The sequence below is a fragment of the Silene latifolia genome, chromosome 3 (genome assembly GCF_048544455.1).
Source record: "Silene latifolia isolate original U9 population chromosome 3, ASM4854445v1, whole genome shotgun sequence".
In the NCBI taxonomy this organism is placed as follows: domain Eukaryota; kingdom Viridiplantae; phylum Streptophyta; class Magnoliopsida; order Caryophyllales; family Caryophyllaceae; genus Silene; species Silene latifolia.
In genome coordinates this window covers 8,256,428-8,280,085 of record NC_133528.1, presented here as the reverse complement: position 1 = coordinate 8,280,085, position 23,658 = coordinate 8,256,428, and the positions used below count along the sequence as shown (strand labels likewise).

Below are 23,658 nucleotides of genomic sequence, written 5' to 3'. Positions count from 1 at the left end.
TGCTACCTAGTATTTTATCAACAACAAGTTTCTCTTGTGACGGACATACCCGTCACAAGGTTGCAACGGGTCATGTAATAACCATGTGGATAAATAAGACAAAATAAATTGTTACTTCTTAGATATTTTCTTTCGTCTTATCTACTTCAAATGGGTAATATTTAACCTCCCCATCACAAATGAGAATTTGCTTTCTATCAAATGAGATGCATGTTGTTTGGCAAAAAATCTCAAAGCTATTAGGTGATTTTGTCGCGCAATTGCGCAAACATAAAAGCTTCCCAAATCCAAGTTGAGAAGTAGGTAATCTGTCCTTTTTTAGATCCACCCACCCATGCAATAAATGTCAACTTTGAGTTTTCAAAGAACGTAAAATATTTTTGGGTATGATAAACTGTAGATTAGTGATTTTTCTGCATATTCAAGCCTTTTAATATATTTAACTCATCAATTTATTAATTTATGTGTTTGGTAAATGCATATTGAAATATGCTTCACCCAGCATATTCATATTAGTAGATTTTGAAAATTGAATATGTCAACCATTTACACAGATATACAACAATCTATTAACCTAAATTCGCTAATTACCAAACACTTTTATTAAATATGCTAACTGAAACATACTAGTCAAACCTGTCAATCTAATGTGTCATTTATAATCTGCTTGACCAATATGCTTCTGCTATTATTAATCTGCTGAGTAACAAATAGGACCACTATCTAAAACGGATATACTTATATTAAATAATAAAACAAGTTAAATAAATAAACGAGATAAAAAAAAATAATGTCTTCAGAATGACAAATTCTTATCTCGTCTATCTATATGTGGTAGTATTTGATCCACGTTACACTTAAAAGCTAAAACGAATAAGACTGTCTTAAGGAAATTGTTCAAAAAGAGCACTTATTAAAGTACTTCGTTTGTACCATTATTACAATTGTTTATTTAAAACAGATATATTCGTTTCAAACAAAAAAATTGATCATATAAATAGATGGTTTTTTTGTCAGAAACTACCTTTTATTTAGGGTCATTTGTGAACAACTACCTTTCATTTTATTTTTGGCTTTCAACTACCTTTCATTTCTTCATTTTGCGAAAGACTACCAAAAATCTACTTCCGGCGAAAAAAAGTCAACTTTCCGGCATTGACTTACCATTTCATATTGAATTTAACTCTTTACTTCATAACCCTAATAATCGACGATAAAGATTGATTAAACCCGACATTAACACCTCAATTTTTCTATCTCTTACCCGAATCAGAGTCCTAATCACCGAAACAAAATCATCATTGATATTAATCTTAACATGGTAAATAATTCTTCAAAAATAATGATCTATTATGGCTTGTTGGCAAAATTAACTCCTAGTGTGTTAACTATTCGAAAATAATCATGGATTCACTCGTAGGATCACTTGTGTGCGGCTATTTCATTAGTTTTTGTATACCCACCATTTTACCATGAAGAGAGAAAGAAGGTATTTTAATATGACTTAGATGGACAATAGGTTGATGAATCATGAGTAGTTTATAAGGTTGTTGAAATGTAAGGGGGAAGGTGAAAGTAGTAGCAAAGGTGACGACGGAGATGGAGATGGAGATTGAGATGGTTGATGCGTTGATATTGCTTTGAACAAACTTTTGATAAGGTGTTGGGCATGGAGAGGAGTTTTTTCGGATTTTGTTGGGTGAACAAAGGGAGAAATATGAGTTATATGTGTGAAAAAGGGAGAAAAGAGTAAGTCAACGTCAGAAAGTTGACTTTTGTTCGCCTGAAGTGGATTTTTGGTAGTCTTTCGCAAAATGAAGAAATAAAAGGTAGTTAAAAGCCAAAAATAAAATGAAAGGTAGTTGTTCACAAATAGCCCTAAATAAAAGGTAGTTTCTGACAAAAACCCCTAAATAGATAGACGAAAAACAAAATGCAATTGAAACAAGAAATGTTTGTCCCATCTTTCTAGATGAGAGCAGCTGCTCCATTATTATTTTTTTAGTTTGACTTTTTAGATCAATAGTCAAAGTTCAATAACTTTTAACTATAAATAAGTGTTAAAATAACAAAAAAGAGAAACATTATGATAAAATATTTACATATATCGTAAAAATGTCTTTCGTTGAATTTAATCCATTTTAATGTTTGGTTGAATCATTTTGGAATAAAGTTAGAATTTGGATGGATTCTAAATTAATTTCAACCCCTTCTAATCTCATACCCAACTTTACCCTTGTATTTTAAATCCATTCCATAATGTTTGGAATGTCAAACAATATAAACCAAGTACTCTGTATGAGATTTAAAATCCTTTCCATAATAATATGACATTTCAATCCATTCCATTACTTTCTCTCGAACCAAATATTTAGATCAACTGGTAAGAGGTTGTTCTATACGATAAAAAAAAAACTTAAAAAATGACATATCTTCGATTACCTGACTTTTGAAAAATAAGGTTAATGAAAAATGAATGAGTCTAGAAAATAAGAAAACACATCTAACGAATTGATCAATACTCGTCTTCTGAGAAATCGTCCCTCACTATATTAATGAGAGACAACCAATAAATAACTAAGAATTAACTAAAAAAAAAATATAAAAATTAAATAAAAATGACAACTACCTATTATGAGAGACGTCTCTCTCTCACTAACATTAATGAGAGACCGTCTTTCTTAAAAATTTGTGAATTTTAGCGTACAAAACAACTCCATCCTAGGTTTACTTTTGACGAGATTAATACACATGTTTTGACGAGATCGCATATGTTTTTATAGTTTTACAGTAGAATGCGACCATGTGCTTGTAATTGTACCGATTTTTATTCAAATTTTCATCAATAGAAAAATTGTTTCCTCAAAAAATAAAAAAGTCGAATCCATTAATTGTATTATTGAATGAGCTCATGTAAAATACATTTAAAAAACACCTAGAAATAAAATAGGGATATTTTTTCGTGTACTGAGTATTTTCGTTTTCTAAAGTGTACCCTTCGTTTTTTTAAAAAAACTTTGACCGATAATAATTCTCTGTTACGAGTTCCGAAAACGGTAATTTTTTTTTTCAAACCAATTATCTCGTCAAGGCCGTTAATTTGAAAAACAAATTTACCGCTTTTTGAACTCGTAGCCGGTAATTATGGTTGGTCAAACGAATAAACTTTGACCGACCATAATTCCCGACTACGAGTTGAGACGACGGTGAATTCTTTTTCAAACTAAAGACCTCTTAAAGACGGTCAATTTGAAAAAAAACAAATTATCATATTCTAAACTTGTAGCCAATAGTTATGGACGGTCAAAGTTTTTTTTTGCAAGAAAAGAGGGTACATCTTAGAAAATAAAAAAGTTAAAGGGCACACGAAAGTATATCCCAATAAAATAAATTTCATTACCTTTTGTCTTTTAACCTGTGCTACTATTAATTATCAGGCACACGTCTGAAAAACCGATTCACTAATCCAAGACACCCTGAATTTTTTCCGTAAAAAGCAACACATGGTGACATGCATTATATTGCCAAAGTTCAAAACTTGTGACATGCATTAGCGACTGAGTCAACTAATGTAGCAGTCAATTTTAATACAAAACTTATGATAACATCATTCTTAACAAATACAGTAATAATGTTTAATTTTTCTTCATTAAGAAGGTGGGAAGTTGGGAATATGATGGCGGGTCCTTATTTATTTATATATTTAATATTTAATTTTCAAGGAATATTATATCATTTGATGTTGCTTAACATTTTCACACTAAACATTATATTTAAACTCTTATTACAAACTTTACTATACTTTTTGTTGCTTGAATAATTCTGCTTAATTCAAAGTGTTTGATTGTTTTTCCGACGGTGGCGGTGTTAGAGGTTGTTAAAAGGGAGATATGAGGTGGTGGGCATGTCAAGGATCAAGATTTTTGGTGGTGGTTTTGGTTGTGTGTGTGTTTTTGTGTTTTGGAGGAGTACTGGCTCAAATTACTCAACCTGATGAAGGTATTTTTTTTTTTGGATTTTAGTTTGTGGCGGAACCAGGATTTGTAGTTATGTTATGGGATTTTTTTTGGAATTTTTCGGATTTTACTGTATACGTGTATGCCCCTAGCTATTAGTAGACCTTCTAGTTTCGCCACTGATTTTTTTGTAATGATTTTTAATTGTTAGGGTAAAATGTCTGGACTTTTTATTTATTTATAGTTGCTTAATGATATTTTTCCGTTCCAATTATTTATTTATCGTTGATTAGAGTAGCTCTCACACGGAATTAAAAAGATAAATGAATAATTGAGACGGAGGGAGTTGTATACTTTTAAGAATTGTGCGTTTTGTTGCTGTTGTGAGGTGTTAGGAGAGGCGGTAATTTGGTAAAGTTATGAGAAGCGATACTCATGTCCTGTGTTTGACAATTGTCAATGTCAAAATAATTGCTCGTGTCCAAAAGGATTATTCCTATATGGTAGAAGACAAAAACTTGGGAAAGACGGTTTTATTTCAAGGGCTCTTGCAAATTTTGGGGGTAAGCAAAGGTCGGATGCTGACAATCTAACCCTTGTATAGCAACACGGAGAGACTGTTTTAAGAAATGCATATGAACATGATGGATGATCTTAGACAGTTCTGTAGTCAATTTGTGTAGCACTGTTGTTACGCGACCAGGAGATTAAGCATGAATGTATCTATGTCATGACGGATAATCCAATGCATATGTTGTGACGGCTTGTTTAATTTTTGAGCAGTGACGGCATTGAAAGCAATTAAAAGTAATCTAGAGGACCCGCTGAAGAAATTGAATAATTGGAAGCATGGAGATCCTTGCACTTCTAATTGGACTGGGATTGTGTGTTATAACAGAACATTGGATGATGGCTACTTGCATGTACAGGAACTGTAAGTCGTGTGTTCCGAGTTTTTAATCCTGTCCAGCGTAAAGAACTATTCTCATAGTCTCATGCCATGTGCTTTTTTCAAAACAATGTGTCAATGCTTTCCCTGTTCGTTTTCAGGGAACTCTTGAATCTGAATCTATCGGGATCATTATCGCCAGAAATTGGCAACTTGTCGTACTTAAAGATTTTGTAAGTCTACTGAAGCTAACTCTCTGATGCTTTCGTAAAATTGCATTTCAAAAGGTCTGTTGCAGGCCTGCAGCTACATTTACTTTCAATTTCTGATCCGGCTTTGCGGTTTTGATGTGATTAAAGGGACTTTATGTGGAACAAAATAAGTGGAAGCATTCCGAAGGAGATAGGCAACATCAAAACTTTGGAACTCTTGTAAGCTATTCTGTTTTCTTAGGTTGACATATTTCTTCGACAAAGTGTACAAATGTCATCTGGAAGACTGCGCAAAGTCAAATTAGAACTATGTGAAATAGAGGAAGTATCCGTCTGTGGCTTTTAGCGTCTGTCAGTCCACATCAATCCTAAATGAATGTACAGCTTCCTTTTAATGACCAATTTTTTTTCTTGTTTTCTTCTATATTATGGACGATTAGCCTAGTGAACGGAAACCAGCTGACAGGTCCGTTGCCAGAAGAGATGGGTTATCTCCCTAATCTGAACAGAATACAGATTGATCAGAACTACATATCAGGAGAATTACCTAAATCTTTCGCGTACTTGAACAAAACAAAGCACTTGTAAGTCCATTTTGAATTCTATAGTACGGAGTATTACTTACTACTCGCACGCTGCATTACTCCGGGCTTCAATTTCCATTGACGTTCGTATCCTTTTGGCAGTCATATGAACAATAATTCTATTAGCGGTCAAATACCTCGCGAGTTAGCGAGAATGCCTAGCCTGGTTCACTTGTAAGTTGCTCAGCTTTCGTCCAATTCGCATATTCCATGCAGATTTTCGGTATTGCACATGATTTTTGGTATTTTTTGTATTAATAACTAAACATGTAATGTTTGCAGCCTACTTGACAATAATAACCTTACAGGACATCTTCCACCAGAGCTCTCCGAGCTTCCAAATTTGCTTATTCTGTAAGTTTCCCTACTGTTTCTTTCTAATAACCAGATTTCTTTTGAGAAATACAATGGTAAAAATCATACATTTTGCGATATATATTGTGAAATGCGTTTCTTCCAGACATGTAACTTGTGTTGATTTGTTTATGTCTTGGTATTTGACTGTTTTTTTTTGTATTGCAGCCAGCTTGACAACAATAATTTTGAAGGTACTACGATTCCAGCAAGTTATGGCAATATGTCTAAACTTTTAAAGCTGTAAGCTCCGATTTTCTCTCTAATTATAAGCAAATGTAGTGTTCACATCTTTAAGGCTTTGTACATCTGACGCCCTTACCTCGCTATGGGTTGGAGACATTGAATGTTTGAGGCACTTATGTCAGGAGTTTGAAATGTTTATTTTCTTGCCTTTCTCAGGAGTCTTAGGAACTGTAGGTTAGAAGGATCAATACCAGACATGAGCAGAATACCGCACCTGGGCTATCTGTAAGCATTCTAATTCCAGCCAGTTTAATCGGTAGCCAAACATGCTTTAGGGCAATGCAGATGCTCTTTAGTTTTCAGATTGAAATTTATAAATTACATTACCCTCCTTGCTGCAGAGATCTCAGTTCTAATAAGCTGAATGGTTCTATACCGGCTAATAAGCTTTCAGATGACATGACAACTATGTAAGTTTCCGAAGTTGGCAAAGATATAGAATATTCCGTATTATTCTGGTGTAAGAAGATATAGATTATGTTGATGGGACTCATTTGTAACATATATTTGTGTTGTTTCACAGAATATTGTCAAACAACAGTCTTACTGGCAACATATCTTCCGGCTTTTCTGGGCTTCCCCGTCTTCAAAAGCTGTACGCATTGATTATTTCCTTCCATTATCATTAATCTTTGTCATTAGTACAGCTTGTCTTGAAGAAATTAGTGCAGGATAAAGTGCATCTAAACTTTTCGGCTCATTCCCTGCTTGCAGGTCACTTGCCAATAATCAGCTAAGCGGGTCTATTCCTTCCACAATCTGGCCAAAGAAAGTTACAGCTGTAGTTGACAATTTAATCTTGTAAGTCATAATTTCATATATCTGTAATATGATATGATGATGTTACCGTCTTCATGATTCTCAGTTTGTTCTACCCTTTGTGGTTCTTAGAGACTTGTAGTTAAAATCTTGAATTTATTCCGAGTAATACTGGTACTTGGAAAATTGCAGGGACTTTGAGAACAATACGCTGTCAGGTGTTTCAGGTGGCGTAAATAACCTTCCATCTAATGTTACCCTTCTGTAAGTACTACACTTCATCTCAATTAGAAGTATCTAACGACATGGTTACGTATCTCAGTTGAACCTGGCTGTTTTATGAAAAAATCTCATACTGTCATACCCATGTCCGAGTGTCGAGTAACATAGCTTGAGGACATGTAATAAAATATATTGTGTCTGACAGCTTATGGTTTGTTTATTTCGCAGGCTTCAGGGAAATCCATTATGCTCAAATGCAAACTACTTACAATTCTGCAATTCAAATCTAAACGACACTAACCCGGAGTTTCAGAACAATGCTACTTTTTCCTGTCCGAGTCAAGCATGTCCGCCATCTTATGAATACGCTCCTGCATATCCAGTGCCCTGTATCTGTGCTGCTCCTTTGATCGTTGGATACCGTTTGAAAAGTCCTGGATTCAAAGATTTCCGCCCATACCGAAGTGGGTTCGAGCACTATTTATCTTCTGGTCTCGTCATAAATCCTTACCAGCTGGATCTCGATTCTTTTATGTGGCAAGACGGCCCTCGTCTGGAAATAAACTTGAAACTTTTTCCTGCATACAACCCTGTGAATGATTCTCATTTGTTCAATAATAGCGAGTATCGACGTCTCTTGAGAATGTTTACTGGATGGAATGTTCCAGATAATGATACTTTTGGACCATATGAACTGCTCAATTTCATTATCCTGGATCCTTATGAGAAAGGTAAGTTTGTAATTTTCTTAATTCAATGTGTGTATGCTTCATGATTCCGTATTCAACGAAAAATTTCCGAAAATCAATTACTTTGTCTACAGACTTTGCAGTATCTTCCCCTTCCTCTGGCTTAAGCAAGGGAGCAATTGCTGGTATAGTGCTGGCTGCAGTAGCTGTTGCAGTGACTTTGACAGCAGTTGTATCACTTATTTTGTACCGCGTTTATTTAAGGAAGCACCATGGCGGTCTAAAAACTCGTCGCTGTAAGTACCTTCATGACCACCTATATCATCTACATTCGCAGTTCGCCTCCTGTCTTGACATGGATAGCTTCCTGAAAAAAATCCCTTAATTTCAGTTATTTACGGAAAAAGTAAAGAAAAGGAATAACAGTTCGGATTTTCTTTTGTTACACTAATGTTATTTTTTCTATATCTTCACTTTGCAGTGTCCAAGAACCCCATCAAGGTTGAGGGGGTGAAAATGTTCGGTTATGCAGAAATGGCGCAGGCTACAAACAACTTTTCAGACTCTGCACAAGTCGGACAAGGCGGCTATGGTAAGGTGTATAAAGGTATTCTTGCTGACGGCACAGTAGTTGCTATAAAACGCGCTCAAGAGGGATCTCTACAAGGTCAGAGGGAGTTCTGTACAGAAATAGAGTTGCTGTCAAGAATTCATCACAGAAATCTCGTCTCTTTGGTTGGGTATTGTGATGAAGAAGACGAGCAGGTAATCTTTCGTTTGAATAACCTTTGTCTTCCTTCAATTTTTTTTTTACAGAAACTTAAGGAGTTTTATGATGCACTGGTATTAAAGTTAATCTCTCCTTATGCTTGTTTCATCCAGATGCTGGTTTATGAATTCATGCCGAATCAGACGTTAAGAGACCATCTTTCAGGTAAGAATGATAGCATTCCGTTACTCATTTTCAAATTTCACATGTCGTTAAGTCACGTCTAGATTGATCTATAAAATGTTGCTTATGTCAGTGATCTTTGAACTTTTATAACAGGCAAGACTAAAGAACCTTTAAGTTTTGAATCGAGATTAAGAATCGCATTGGGTTCTGCCAAGGGAATCCTGTACCTGCACTCAGAAGCCGATCCACCAATATTCCACCGAGATATAAAGGCCAGCAACATCTTACTGGATTCCAAGTTTACTGCAAAGGTTGCTGATTTCGGTCTATCCCGACTTGCTCCCGTTCCTGATAAGGAAGGGGTTACCCCTGCTCATGTATCAACTGTAGTAAAGGGGACTCCGGTACTGTTCTTACTGGAACAAATGTACTAGTACTGTACAAGCAGGTCGTAAAATGTGAACTAATCTAATTGCTGATACTACTGCAGGGGTACCTCGATCCAGAATACTTCGCTACCTTTAAACTGACTGACAAGAGTGATGTCTATAGCCTTGGAGTTGTATTTCTAGAGCTTTTGACAGGGATGCATCCGATTTCACGTGGCAAACATATCGTCCGAGAGGTAGGGATTTTTGGCTGTTTTACGATGCAGATAACTGTTCTGAGAACCAGGGTTTTCCCTTGTGAGCATAGATATTTTCCGGCTTACCCACCAATATTTTCCGATGCATAATGGACATTTCAAAAAGACCCAATATTTAACTGATACATCCAGTCTTATTCTCGTATGCACCTAGAACTAGCAAACAGGTTGGGTTTGAGCCGAGTCATATTGAGTACGCTGTTATCTGTCATTTTGGTCGATTATTTTGAGTGCAGGTCATAAATTGATTCCTATTACGCCCCCTCATAGTAACATCTGAGGAATTTCCACTTCGTGAGTTATTGGGGTTGTCAGGATTCGAACCCGACGTTAAGATGATGGTTGAGGCGCAACTATTATATTTATTCATATTACTAATACAATGATTTCAACTGTTTATACATCAGGTTACCACGGCATATCAGTCTGGCAACATACTGTCCCTCATCGACGAGAAGATGGGACCTTACTATCCAGATACCGTAACGAGGTTCATCAATTTGGCACTCAGATGCTGTCATGATGATACAAATGCAAGGCCTTCAATGATGGAAATTGTCAGAGAACTCGAAAATATGTCTGATTTCGTAACAGATACCGATTCAGGAATGACAGGATCTTCAAAAGGAGGAGCAGACAGTTCAACAGGTTTCTCATCTTCTATGCACAATCCTTACCTGTCTACTGATATCTCTGGTAGTGACCTTGTTAGTGGAGTTGTTCCTAGTATATCTCCTAGATGAAACCATATGTAAAGTTTTTAGGGCTATTTACTGAAAATATGTATAACAAATCCAAAATATTTGTATTGTATGTAAAGGGTATTTTGACAAGAGATTTCATTGGCGAGGGAGCGACATTTTGCATAAGCGTCGTTTCTTCGCTTTGTGTTCAGTTTTTTTTTTTATTTTTTTTTATTTTTGTCAGTTTACTTTTAAATTTATTCACGAAGGTGACGACAGTTTATAGAATCTGATTGTGTACTTTCTGAGTTCTATTATAAAGTTTTGGAGCTTTGCTTTAAATATTATGAGCTTTAATATAAAGTATTTTGAGCACGTTCACTTTAAACATTTTCCAACTAAAAATATACAATATTGCTCTAAAACTATACATATAAAATTCAAGTATGCTCAGAAAAAATACATGTATCCCAATAACTAGAATGGCCTAAGGTAATACATCAAATGCGTGATTCTTTTTCTCCAATATTATAAGTTAAATCTAACAATATTTACTACGCATTACTATTTTAGAAAAATCCTTTCACAAACACGAGTGACATTAATAATATCGACAATTAGTCTTGCTGAAGATAGGTCGGAGCAAGTGACGGATAATGCCATTCGCAAAACGAATAAGGGGGACAAGGTGGGGGCACCCTCATGTGCTTTCCTCTCTTCTCTATTTGGGTCATTTGTGAAGGAAAATGGTATCCGTCATTTCTACGTGCCGTCACAAATGAGATTTTGTGTAATATCGGAGTGACATCATGCCATTACACCTTTCCAAATTGCCATCCCTCTCTGCGACAAATTGACCATCTTCCCCTCAAATTTAGCGAAAGTGTAAACCGCGGGTTACAAACTCCAAAGTCTTAAACCCAAAATTCGAAATTCTCTCTCACCAAAATCCCGAAAAAAAAAAACAAAAAAACAAAAAGAAAATAGAAAAAAGAAAACGCCGGCGTCGCCACGTCAGCTTCCATGACGATCTTCATGCCGCCATTACTACACCTCCACGTTATATAAATTCTTACGAACTGTACACCATTATTTTAATAGCATTATTTTATTATTACTTTATTCAGCTGAGCTCCGAGTTCTGCGGGCCCCACATCTCGCCGGCGGAAGTCGCCGGAGCTTCGGAAACTGCTCCATAACTTCGTTAGGTACATGCATTAGGGTTTCAGTTTGATTAATGTGATTATTTATTGTTTTTATCGAATTTAAGTGTTATTATTTTGTTTTTGTTAGTTCAATTGATGTTGAAATTATTAATTTGTAGTTTTAGCTGATGAATGATTGATTTGTTGTTTTTCGGTTGTTATCGATGTTACGATCTCCGTTTCCGGTCGTTATTGAAGTTGAATTCGATTATATGAGCAATTTTGTGTTTGCATTTTGGTTTGAGTTTGAGTGAGTAAAGTAATTGTCGTTATTAAGGTTGAATTCGATTATATGAGCAATTTTGTGATTGCATTTTGGTTTGAGTTTAAGTGAGTAATGTAATTAATTCGGGATTCGTAATTTGTAGTTTGTTTTTGTTTTTCTGCAGTTTAATTGGTGTTGAAATTAGTAGACTCGTAGTTGTGTTCAAGTATTTGAAATATTTGAGATCGTCTTAAGATTAAGACGGCTTATTTCCGTGTCATGTAGCTCATTTAATGATAGCTATAATGAGTATATTGTAAGTGACGGTCTTGAGCAAGATATTTTCCTTTTGTGTTGTTGTTGCGGTTAATTTCTCCGTTTTGACTGCTAATGCACTTGAGTTCGATAATATGAGCAGTGTTTGTGTTTGATTTCAATGTTAAGTTAGTAATGCAATTACTTAACACAAAATCTCCCTTATGACGGAAGGTATCCGTCGCAAACTTGCGACGGATACCATATCGTCTCACAAAAAACCCATAAGGGTGAGAGACAAAGCACATGGGGTGGGTGCCCACCTTGTCCCCTCTACCCATTTCCATTCACATAATACCCGTCGCAATATCCGACCCGTCGCAAGGGAGACCTACTGATTACTTAATGACATTGGATATCAGGAGTTGAGGTGGTTTGCGGAGATTTGATTTTGCTTTGACATTACTTGATAATGCTTTGCTTCATTTGATTGTATACGTTTTTCAAAATATGTGAAGGGAGTTTGATAAACGTATACCATCAAATGGAACACAAGAAGTAGAGTATACTTCTCATTTTTCAGCATAGATAAAATGATCGTGGGAGTATGGACCTCCTTGGTAAACAACTAAACATCAAGTTGGGTAAAAATGAACATGTTCAGGGTTAAATAGTAGATTGACCAGTCGATATGTTCTTTTAATGTGTTTGTTAAGTAATGGATTCTGACAGCGTAATGGAAGGAATCTACTCTTTTCCAATATGTTACTAAGAGTAGCAGATTGTAATAGTTGATTCAGTAAGGTTTAATAAATTAATCACTATCTATGATATGCTATTTACTAAACATGTACTAATAATTCTGCTAATGAAACTTGCTAATCAAACATGCTAGAAAATTCGTTACTATCTAAAATCTGTTTCAGCTGATTGCCATATGTTTCAATTCTATGGTTGTTTAGTTTAGTGGCTAGCATACCAACTCCGTTTTTTTTTGTTTCTGGGGTTTGTTATTGCAGTGATGTAAATATGGGAGAAGTGGATATGTTAAGTGTGAAATCAGAGGTAGAATTCGATGGGGTTTTAATCGAGCATGAAGAACATGCGTCCTATTTGTCTCCTCCCGTGTGGGATGCCCTTCCTAGAGCCCAAGAATCTAAAGAAAACATAAAATCGGATGCGTTAAGCACTGCCCAGAATAGTACCAGCCGGTTGGTGCAATTGCAATCACCCCTCGAAGATGCGGGTTTCTCTGCGTCACCTATGTGCCCAGCTCCACTTTGTCGACAATTTTGGAAAGCTGGAAACTATGAAGATGAACTTGTGTCCAAATCCCAAGTCCAAAGTTAGTTGTGGATAGCTTTTCAGAATTGCTTTTAACTTGAGAAACTTTTTTGTCGGATATGTCAGTGATTGGAATAGTAAGGGCCTGATGAGGCACGCACCACTATTTGCGTTCAGCATGACTCTCCAATTTGTCCTTGAGATTTCTAACATGCTTTGTGTTTGCTTTCAGACAGCAAAAATTATTTACATGTCCATCCCAAGTTCCTCCACTCCAATGCCACTTCTCATAAATGGGCTTTTGGAGGTATTTTCATGAAAACTCGTAGTCTCCTTTGTTTTACACGCCCTACGTCCCAATCATTTGTTTACCTTTGATTAAAATACCCCTATAAAAAAGGTAAACAAATGATTGAGATGTAGGGAGTAAGTATCTTGTATCAAATTTTATGTGGATTCTCTCATACATTATTTGGCTACATATGCAGCCATCGCAGAACTTCTTGACAATGCAATTGATGAGGTAATCTTTGAGCAAATATCTTCTATTGTTTCCGGGGTATTGAGGGTGGGGGATGCCTCATGCCTGTCCCACATTCCTATAACCTTTTGCCCTTTTCTTGACAATGCGTTTCTATTTTGCATTAGAATTTTTGTCTTTTCTTTTCAATTCAAGAGTGTCTAGATAGCTTCTTTTATTTGAGAATATCACCTCTTAGCTTCCCAAGAGAAAAAAAAAATATTTGCAAGATTTATTAGTCTCACTATTGTTAATTTCTGTCGAAATATCTTTTAATGAAGACTGCTATGTGGGCTACTCCAGATAATAGGGTCACTAAACATCTTGACAGGCATTACGGTTTCTGATAATAGCTAAGCATGACCAAGCCTATATAGGTGAACATTGAGAGTGTATTTATACTTTTATAGAGAATGCTTCTTCTTGTTAGTATTTAATGTATTGAGGGGGTCAGTGGGTAACCTTCTTGGCGGTTTATTAGCGAAAGCAAATTTTTACTGGTTCCATATTAGATGACAATTTCTTTGATCTTGTTGGAAGATTAACAATGTATTTTTGTTGCTCAATTTAATAGATACAAAATGGAGCCACTTTTGTGAGCGTAGATAAAATTTTAAATCCAAGGGATGGAAGCTTGGCCTTGCTCTTTCTAGGTATATTTTTGGTCAAATAGTCTTTCTCAAGTCCAGTTCCACTCTTGTTATTTGTTCAGTTTATGAAAATAGTATTGTTTCTCTCTGCTTGACACCTCACGGCAGATGATGGAGGGGGAATGGGCCCTGCGGCAATCCGTCGTTGTATGAGTTTTGGATTTTCAGATAAGGAATCTAAATCAACCATTGGACGATGTACGTCTAATCAATTATTTCAACTTTCTTCTTTTCTATGTCTTCCTTGAAATGATGTATTTAACCCAAGCTTTCAGATGGAAATGGGTTCAAGACTAGCTCCATGAGGCTTGGAGCTGATGTCATAGTCTTCAGTCGGCACGTTGAAAATAGGTGTGCTTATTAAAATTTTAGTTGCATGTGTGCTATTTTATTCTTTACATATGAGAAGCTTTGACAATCAACTTTCCATTTGACAATCAACATATGTGTGGATGCTAGGAGAAATCATTAGTGTAGACCATATTGTAGATACAATCCAGTTTAGTTAGTAAACTACTTAGCTTGATGTGTCCGTGTTTCTTGTTGAACGAGTGATGCAGTTAATTAGGAGAAGCAGAGCCATATCATAATGGCACATATGAGGAAAGGATTTGGTTGAGAGGGAAGGCTGTGCTAAGCCTGATGTTTGAGTATCTTGCGTAGCTGGATACTTTTTTGTCGCTCTCAATGAACTAATTTCAAGACCAGATGGGTTACGTTATATCTTTTTCGTATTACGACGTATTAACATATTTGGTTAAAATCCTTAGTATTAGGCGTAACAAGTACGTATTGTGTATGTGTGTAACACATTCCTATCGGAGTGTAATGGACAACCTTGGTTTGACACCCTGAGTGGGACAACACGATTACCATCTTAAAACCATGTACTCCAGATCTACTCGGGAATTTTCTTAGGCTTTCTGTCTTATGACACACACTGTTGGCTTAGGCACTGAGACTGTCACAGGATTCTGGGACTAGAGTAATTTCTGAGTAAAACGTGTACTCCATAAGGGTCATTGTGCACATACACATAACTAAGTGGACAAAGAGATTTTCTGAGCCTGAAATCTAGTTATAAGGTCAATGCTAAAAAATTAATTGTTTCTTATGTTCAGGTAATACCCCTCATCTCTGAGATTACATTCTTGAAATTTTCCGAAAAGTTAAATATGAGCGAGCCTTGAAATTTGTGGGGCTAGCAGATCTTGATTGTAGACTTCATTGGAGATCTGCTTCTGCTGCATTGTTTTGCTGATCTCTTACAAATATATTAGTGGAAATACTCGCCTATGAGAAAAGTTCTATTGGACATCCAATATTATATTATTCGGTTTTCTTAGTTGGTCTTTTTTTTTCCTATCTAAGTAGTCTGTTCATTATTGCTACCGTTACAATATAACAATCGTATTCACTGCTTTGTTAGACGACATAGAAATTTGGTGTTGAAGATGCAATAATTATTAGTAGATGCGTCCATCTTTTTCCGTTCTGAGAAATGGAAGTGGGTTTCCATGTTTGCAAAACCACATGATGCCGTTTACCATTTTCGCGTTTCTGGTATTTTGGAGGCTACATTATGTGCATGTGCGATTATTGGTGTACCTGGTGGTGGCTTATTAGTCGAAATGATAATGTTTTTACCTCCTACCTTTTGTGCTTATGTCATTTGAATCGCTGTTTATTTAATGATCAGGAAACTTACTCAGAGCATTGGTCTTCTTTCCTATACGTACTTGTCTCGAAACGGCCTTGACCGGATAGTGGTACCTATGGTAAGTACTTCTATATTATTTTGCCACATGTTGGTCCTCTTAATTGTATATTACGTGTATTCTCTAATCTTTACAGCAACACGCAAAATCTTTGTTTTAATTGAATTTTGGGTCTGTTAGCACGAACCTAAGTTGTCAAGGATTTCTCATAAAAAAATGTACGTACTAAGAAAGGGATGAAGGAATGAGAGAAAGAGAAGGAAAGAGAAATCGAAAGGATAGGTACATCAGGAGATACAGATTCATTTGTATTCTGAAGTGACACTCAATTATAGTCATTGCTGCAAATTTTATCCCTCTGTTTAGCTGAATAGTTTTTTTTGCTTCTTGCTATCAACTTGGTGAGAAGTTGCATGGCTTAATGTAGGACATTTTAATGAGCAGGGTTAATGTATCGTTGTAGCTGAGTGTAGTAGTGGTCCTAGGTCTTTAGGCTAAGGCTTTATCAATTTTGGTGTTTTGCTGTTCTGTTGTACATATAATAGTCATGTAGTTCTTTGTGCCTGTGACTAATTACTTGCTGAACCTTTTGCTTTTATAGGTTGATTATGAGTTCAATGTATCAACTAATGCCTTTGAGCCTTTGTATCGTTTTGGTCAAGAGCATTACGAGTCAAATATATCCATCATTTTGCAGTGGTCGCCATATTCAACCGAAGTGGAGCTTATGAAGCAGGTTAGTTTCGTATGAAATCTGTGATTTCTTTGCTTGTTTTTTGTGCAAAATATGATTCAAGTAATTCTCAATTTTCTTACGTTAAGTATGAGAGGTCAGGTAACAATAGGTTGACAGAGTATGTTACTGTCTATGCAACAGTCCAAACTATTGGCACACCTTACATTATGCAATGGTTACTAACAGTAAGCCTTTATCAATGATTGGCATCAGCTGGTTGCTGAAGCCATGATTTGCTTAGTTCATCTGTGCATCTAACAATTGTATTTTTTTGTGAGCAAGTAGCTAACAAATGACAATTCTATTAAAATTACCATTTCCATTGAAGCCATAGATATCATTCATTGATTTTGGACTATGATGGAATAAAGAAGAGACGGTAACTAACAATAGGTTGACAGAGCATATTACATTATATATCAGGATCCGAACTATTGGCTCATCTTACTTATATAACGAGCTACATAGAGTGAGCTTTTATCAATGTATCTAACTAATGTATACTCTTTTGAGGAAGTGTCTAGCTATTGTAATAAACTTTCCATTTTTAATGGAGCCAATGAGCCACTATTGTTTTTGTAACTAACAATTGTATTATAAGGAATGCAAACGCAACTGGGTTTCATAGTCTGTTATATCCGTTAATCTTAGTCTTGCTTCTCGTGTCTTGTTCTTTTAATCACCTTTGACTCACTTCTCTTTTTGTGGCAGTTTGATGACATCGGATCTCATGGAACCAAAGTTATTGTCTACAATCTATGGTTAACTGATGATGGAGAGTTGGAGTTTGATTTTGAAAGTGATCCTCAGGTTTATAATTCTTGCTTTATATTCTTCCAAGTCCGAACAAAAGTGAGATTCTTTTTTTCCTGCCTGTTATGATTGCTTCATTTATGGTCATAGGATATTCGATTGCGAGCTCCTGATAAGTCTAAGGTAAATTCAAGAATGTTGATAAGTGAAGATCATATTGGCAACCAGTATCGCTATTCACTTCGGGTAAGTGTTTATTTCACACAATCCTTAAGAGTATGAAAGGCTGTAAGATATAATAGATCGTCGTTTTCCTGCAGGTATACATGTCGATCCTATATTTGCATATTCCACCAAATTTCAGTATAACATTATGTGGGAAAGCTGTGGAACATCACCGTATTGCACATGATCTTAAGTATCCAGAGTTCATAATGTATAGGCCCCAAACTGGGGGAACCAATGAGGTTATTTTATGTGCTTCTTTTCTCTTTGTATCATGCATTTTTGAACTTCAAAGGCTAGTTGCTGTTCTTGTATGACATGAATATACTTCTAATGTGTACCTGTTTATTCAACTTATCTAAGAACAAGACCTTGGGTTGAGTGAAGAGACCTTATAATGCAATCATTCTACACAATGAAATGGCTCCTTTGTCACAAAAAAAAAAAAAAAAAAAAAAAAAAAAAAACAGCGAAATAGGATTTTGGTTGTTATTTCATTCGTTAATAAGTTATTGTTCAGCTTAACTTTAAAGAATTTGACAACGGGTTTGAACAAACCTTTGCCTTTCTTATTGCATGAAGTTGCTGAATGTAAAATGCCTTCAGTATGCAGCTTATATCCAATGTTCCCGTTACATGATAAAAGTTACGGAGTAATTCCAGAGAATATTATAGGGGATATGTGTTTTTCCGCTGTATTTTCTTGCATTTATGGTTTGTATTGTCTTCATAATAGCATGGTTTCTGCTTTTCTCTGAAGGTTTCCATATAAGAGGGCCGAGATGTTTAGCTTACGAATTTTTTTTACTGGCACAAGACTGTATATAGTTGAGATGTGTTTGTTGAAAGAGATTTGTTTGTTGAAAGGACTCTGTTAGAGATTTAAGCTGTGGGTCCATCGTGATTTCTTTATACCAGGCCACAATTTTCTGACTAGAGTCTGTTGTGTTTGAAATTCAGAAACGAAAGCTCAGCTATCTGTTGCGCTATAGCTTTATAGGAAGTTAAACTTGTGGCAGGCTTCAACTGCATCTTTACTTGTGCTTTGTGCTGGTAGAAGTTGTACAATTGGATCCTATATTATGCTTTTACTGGGCTTCGGGCTTGCACCCTTTTGCTGTGGTTAATACTTAATAGGTGTGAGAGAGCAGGGGTGTGCCCTCCCAGTTGGGGCAGGTGCGGATTGTTTTTTATGCACTTTGTGGATCTTGGTTGAACCATAGAGAAATATGCTGTTAGCTGTGTTTTGGTTCTTTTGTTTGAAAGAGAACCACCGCAGCTGCTGGGTACTTTTCATATCTTGGAGTAAATGTAAAAGCTGTGATTGTGTCCACGAGAGTCCTGATACTAGGTCTGTTATATGTAAAGGATTATTTGTATAACCCTTCAATCTTATCTATGTTATGCCGACTTATCATAAAGTGCTGACCATGGGTGCGTGTTGGAATGTCAGACATGACTATTGTGGGCAAAATTGATGTTCTTAGTGTAAAATCAAGTGACAAAGTATCATAGCGACATCCAACACACAGCTAAAGTGAAGTATCTTAATAACATGGAAATCTTATTATGATTCACAGAAATTTTCCGACTGTTTTATGTTTACTTTCTCGAAAGATTTCTGACTTTGCGGTTTTGCTTGCTTGTTAATATGTTGTCCTGTCAATGTTAACCGCTTCAGTTTTGTTCTTGACATCTGTGTTTGTGACTCACTGATTAATGAATAGGAGTACTCAAGAAGCAATTGCTTTGAATTAGCAGATTTGTGTACTCTGTATCGTGTATATATATTATCATCTATAGGACTATAGCTTTATGTCGGCTCAACTTCTGCAGGAGGTTCTAACAATTATAGGATTCTTGAAGGAAGCTCCTCACGTGTATTTACATGGCTTCAATGTGTACCACAAGAATCGGCTTATTCTAGTAAAGTCCTCACGCTGTTTATAGCATAATTACCTTGTTCTCATTTTGTATAGGCGTCAGTAGGCGTCACCCTCATGATATCTTTATGTAGGTGGTGTCACCATACTCACGAAACTTTTTGTATGTGAACAGCACCCCCTTGGTGTCCTTTAATTAATACATCTCTTTTACAAAAAACAATGCTAAAATTATCTTGTCGAGTAATATGCAAGGATTGGTGACAATTATGGTTTGAGGTTATCCTCAGCTCATTCTTGTTATAATGTTATGTGATTATCCTCGAGACTTTTTTGTTATGGAATGATAAGAAAAGAAAATTTGGATTTTAAATAATCTGACAGGCTCCTGTTATAGAGTATACTTTCACATACTCTGTTACTATTGACAACTTGATCCGATTTCGTGATGCATGAGCTTCTTTCTACACAACAACTTACATCACCCCAACCCCACAAAGGCTGCCGTAAATGGTGGGGTAAGGGAGTTGGATGTACACAACTTTACCCCTGCGAATTGCATCAAACGAAGGCTGCTTCACAATAAAAAAACAAAGCACGAGCTCCTTTCTATTTGCTATGATGACTTGCATAATAAGAGCCACATATGGATCTTGCCGACAGCAATTCTGGGCGAGTGAGATGTGACTCTACTGTATACTAGAAATGCTGTATTGATTTTGAGAAACAAAAGGATGTTTGTCTTAGTTCGGCTATGTATAATGCAGCCATGTTTTAATTGCTGTTGCAATTTATAATGTTTTCCCTTCTGTATTTTCTCCTTTTTCTGCAGCCATTTTGGCATGTTGTCAGCTATGCTGACAGTAGAGGAAGAGGTGTTGTAGGTAAGCTCGTATCATCTACTTGTTACTTTACTGAAAGTGAGTTTTAAATTTTGTAAATTATGTTTGAAATTGAAATGTTTTCTAGGAATCTTGGAAGCAAATTTTGTTGAGCCTACACATAATAAACAAGATTTTGAGAGGACTTCTCTTTTCCAAAAGCTTGAAGCTCGGTTGAAGGAAATGACGTGGGAGTATTGGTAGGTACTATTGTGCTGTTTGCTGCTACGTTATTTTCTACCTATGCTCTTCATGGAGCTAAGTAGGTTCAGTAATTTTACTTGTCGTCGTTCCATTTAAATCTTTTATACTCTGTACGCCGGTGTCTGATAATAGCCTAGGTTATTTGCCACCATAGAACTAAACCCACGCCCGGAGTTAGTTTTTTCCTGTTTTGGTTGCTTATGATGCGTATGTGAATGAATTGTAGGGATCATCGCTGTGGACTTATTGGGTATCAGGTCAAGAAAAAACTTCCAGTATCTGTACCTTCAGTAGACCAATCCTACAGTGGTTCAAATGAGTCCAATCCTCTGGTCACTTTACCGGCAAGACATTTCCAGAATGCTCAAAGCAGCATCCAACAACAAGGTAACTCTGCCTTTGACATTTTGAGGCATGGTCTACTGCTAATAAGTAATAACCGGTTCTGATGAATATAGTTTTTATGCTTTCAGGTACCAAGAGGATGCCTGACGATGTTCTTCGTGCACTTGGAAGGGGTAAAAGGCAGGCTAAGGCAGTATCTAACGCTAACAATGATGGGAACAGTCTGCTAGTTCAGGTTTGGTTGCATGGATATTTTTTTTAATGAATTTACGAGAGATATCTGGGACTTGGGTTTTAACAATTTTTCGACTTACTGGTTTGATATAAATTTAAGCCTTAATGTCATGTAGCTTCTCTTCAGCAACACTTTCTGTCTTGGGGTGGCGGGTGGGGGGTGGGGAGCAAGAGTTGAGCCATTGTAAGTGGCTGAACAACAAGTACCAACTTATGTTCCTTGTGTGACTCTCTGTGCATGCTTATGTAGCATTTACTGTGTTTGAATATCCTCTTGATTTTCTTGTTGGAAGGGAGGGGATAGGTTGGGCTAGTAGAGGCACGTACTAGATGTGCATCATACTGACAAAGTTATGCCTTTCGCGCAGCCTGTCATTCGTACGATGGTGCAGAATAAACAGGAAGCTTTGTTGGTGGTGCAGGAGACCAAAAAACTGCGAGAAAAGTAAGTATTTCAGCATTCTAAAGCTACAATTAGTAAATGTAAACATCAGTCTTCTAGAAGAGTAGAATCATCGAAGATATCTCAACAGATGAATTTCCCTGGTAAAGAAAAGTTTTATGTTTTACTTTCCAAAAAATATTGTTTATATTACCTTTATGTTTCAGATGCTTAGAACTTGAGAAATCTGAGGAAGAGCTCAATTACAAGGTATGTTAAGTGGCCCAAAGTTTATCACAACTCATTTGGAACCTTCTATCTGGTTTTGGTTCTCAATACATAGCTGGTTCTTTCTTTTGAATCGCTAAGAACTTTTATGTTGAGATTTGAATGTATCACTGGCTGTATCGAGTATTAAGTGACTCGGTTGTCTAACATACTCAATGAGTCTTCGAGTTTTAGACAATGCTGCATTGAGTATGAATGCATACTATAAAAGGACATAATAATTTCATAGAAATGTATCACAGAAGGGGCTTCTGCTATGCATATGTATATAGCTGCCAGTAAATTATTATGGAGATTAACAGGTCAGTTGTTAAGGGGCTTCTGTGACTTTGTTCTGTTGTGTACTGGTGTGCACGCTTTATCCAGGTAATGTTGCTCACGAGGGATCTTGAAGAGGCACAGCAAGAATTCGCAAAAATGTCTGGCGAACTTCAGGCACTTGAGGTCAAGGGTGAAAAGGTAAAGCAACTCTCCTCATCTTCCCTAATGGTATTAAGTTGAGCCTGTTGCAAAGCATCTTGGACGATCCAAGACATTCTTGTGTCAAAACATTAGGCATATTAATCCTAATGTAAACGGATTTATAATTTGTCCCCGTATTACAGTTTCTAAAATAATACTCCATGAAGTACCTGATTAAGAATGTACTCCGTATGTAAAATCCAATATCGGGCATAGATCACTTAGATCAGTTGCAAACTTTCATATATTTGCTTACCCGTCTTATATTTATCGGTTTATATGTTTGACACAAAAAAATGGGAATCAAAGAAGAAACAACAGCAGTCCCTATAATTCTAAGCCTAAAGTAATTCCAAGACTCTTTTGCAAGGCCGTTTTACATAAAATTCTAACACTGCGTGTTATTTACCCAAATACTCCTATAAAAGAGCTCTTTAATAGCGACCTATTTATATGATATTTGGGCAAGTAATATGCGATTTTACATCTAAGCCACTTTTGCATCAGCAATTTTCAATCGCATGGGTGTCGATTTTATTACCTGCTGATTTGTATCCCCAGTTTGGCTTTTTCGTCCCTCAATTTTATTCACACTCGATATTTCTGTTATTCACTATCCTTTTCTTTATTATGTCAACTTCAGTCCTTTGGCAACCAGAGTGCTTAAGGTCGGTCTGGAGGCTTTCCCTGAATCACTGATTGCATTTCATGCAACCCGAATGGTGTCCTGGTAAATAAAGAATGAACTTTTCATAGTTCCTTGATTTGATTAGCTTCAACAAAACGAGATTATAATCTAAGTTATCCGGCAACATTATTCTTTCAGGTGAGCTGAAGCCAGTTAAAGTACAATGGCCTGTAGATTATGTTAGCTCATGAATGTCGTCCAATTGTCGGTGTTTGGAGCTAGGGCCTTGTTCAATTCGAACCAGGATCGATTTCAACTAGGGCAAATGTACATTCGGGGGCTGTAAATTATTAATGTACTATCATTGTGTATTCAGTTAGTATTAGAAATTATTATTATTAGTGCACATCAGTATACTATTGCTCCTAGAGCCGTTATTGCTACTAAAATTTCGTACTTTCGAATATGAGCTATATTCGTGCTGCTGCTTGGTTAGCTAATTATGGCGTCTATTTGAATATCCATCCGACTTTCTTGGGCATTCCTCCAATGGATCTCCACTCTATTATTCGTGAAGACATTCTTCGGGTGGCTATTTCCCGTATAATAGTTAGTTAAATTTCGAGGCTTTCCCCTCTTATAGCCTTATGTACCAAAAAAAAAAA

The 23,658-nt window shown here is 36.3% G+C and overlaps 2 protein-coding genes across 2 annotated transcripts; both read left to right on the top strand.

The window, feature by feature from the left end:
* Positions 1-3,549: 3,549 nt before the first annotated feature.
* LOC141647040 (putative LRR receptor-like serine/threonine-protein kinase At1g06840) lies at positions 3,550-10,285 on the top strand. Its single transcript, XM_074455075.1, has 20 exons — positions 3,550-3,999; positions 4,740-4,890; positions 5,007-5,078; positions 5,205-5,276; positions 5,498-5,641; positions 5,744-5,815; positions 5,924-5,995; positions 6,164-6,238; positions 6,398-6,466; positions 6,583-6,651; positions 6,765-6,836; positions 6,956-7,042; positions 7,193-7,264; positions 7,451-7,953; positions 8,046-8,207; positions 8,393-8,676; positions 8,794-8,845; positions 8,960-9,210; positions 9,297-9,431; positions 9,860-10,285. Exons 1-20 carry the CDS (start codon positions 3,891-3,893, stop codon positions 10,193-10,195), a joined length of 2,859 nt encoding a protein of 952 aa, XP_074311176.1. The 5' UTR covers positions 3,550-3,890; the 3' UTR covers positions 10,196-10,285.
* A 677-nt stretch (positions 10,286-10,962) lies between these two features.
* LOC141647039 (protein MICRORCHIDIA 6-like) lies at positions 10,963-23,513 on the top strand. Its single transcript, XM_074455074.1, has 22 exons — positions 10,963-11,343; positions 12,820-13,145; positions 13,317-13,391; positions 13,573-13,607; positions 14,179-14,257; positions 14,363-14,452; positions 14,530-14,605; positions 15,954-16,032; positions 16,574-16,708; positions 17,420-17,518; positions 17,612-17,707; positions 17,782-17,928; positions 19,523-19,612; positions 20,402-20,453; positions 20,539-20,650; positions 20,881-21,041; positions 21,128-21,234; positions 21,602-21,678; positions 21,843-21,885; positions 22,270-22,362; positions 23,009-23,095; positions 23,192-23,513. The coding sequence occupies exons 2-21, from the start codon at positions 12,830-12,832 to the stop codon at positions 23,030-23,032; spliced, it is 1,986 nt and encodes a 661-aa protein (XP_074311175.1). The 5' UTR covers positions 10,963-11,343; positions 12,820-12,829; the 3' UTR covers positions 23,033-23,095; positions 23,192-23,513.
* The last annotated feature ends 145 nt before the right edge of the window (positions 23,514-23,658 follow it).

Excerpts from the sequence above, each read along its gene's own strand:
- LOC141647040 (XM_074455075.1), top strand. The coding sequence starts at position 3,891 with ATGAGGTGGTGGGCATGTCAAGGATCAAGATTTTTGGTGGTGGTTTTG. Across the intron at positions 4,891-5,006 it reads TACTTGCATGTACAGGAACT|GGAACTCTTGAATCTGAATC; the intron begins GTAAGTCGTGTG and ends GTTCGTTTTCAG. Across the intron at positions 8,208-8,392 it reads CGGTCTAAAAACTCGTCGCT|TGTCCAAGAACCCCATCAAG; the intron begins GTAAGTACCTTC and ends TTCACTTTGCAG.
- LOC141647039 (XM_074455074.1), top strand. The coding sequence starts at position 12,830 with ATGGGAGAAGTGGATATGTTAAGTGTGAAATCAGAGGTAGAATTCGAT. Across the intron at positions 21,679-21,842 it reads ACCAAAAAACTGCGAGAAAA|ATGCTTAGAACTTGAGAAAT; the intron begins GTAAGTATTTCA and ends TTTATGTTTCAG. Across the intron at positions 22,363-23,008 it reads TTGAGGTCAAGGGTGAAAAG|TCCTTTGGCAACCAGAGTGC; the intron begins GTAAAGCAACTC and ends TGTCAACTTCAG.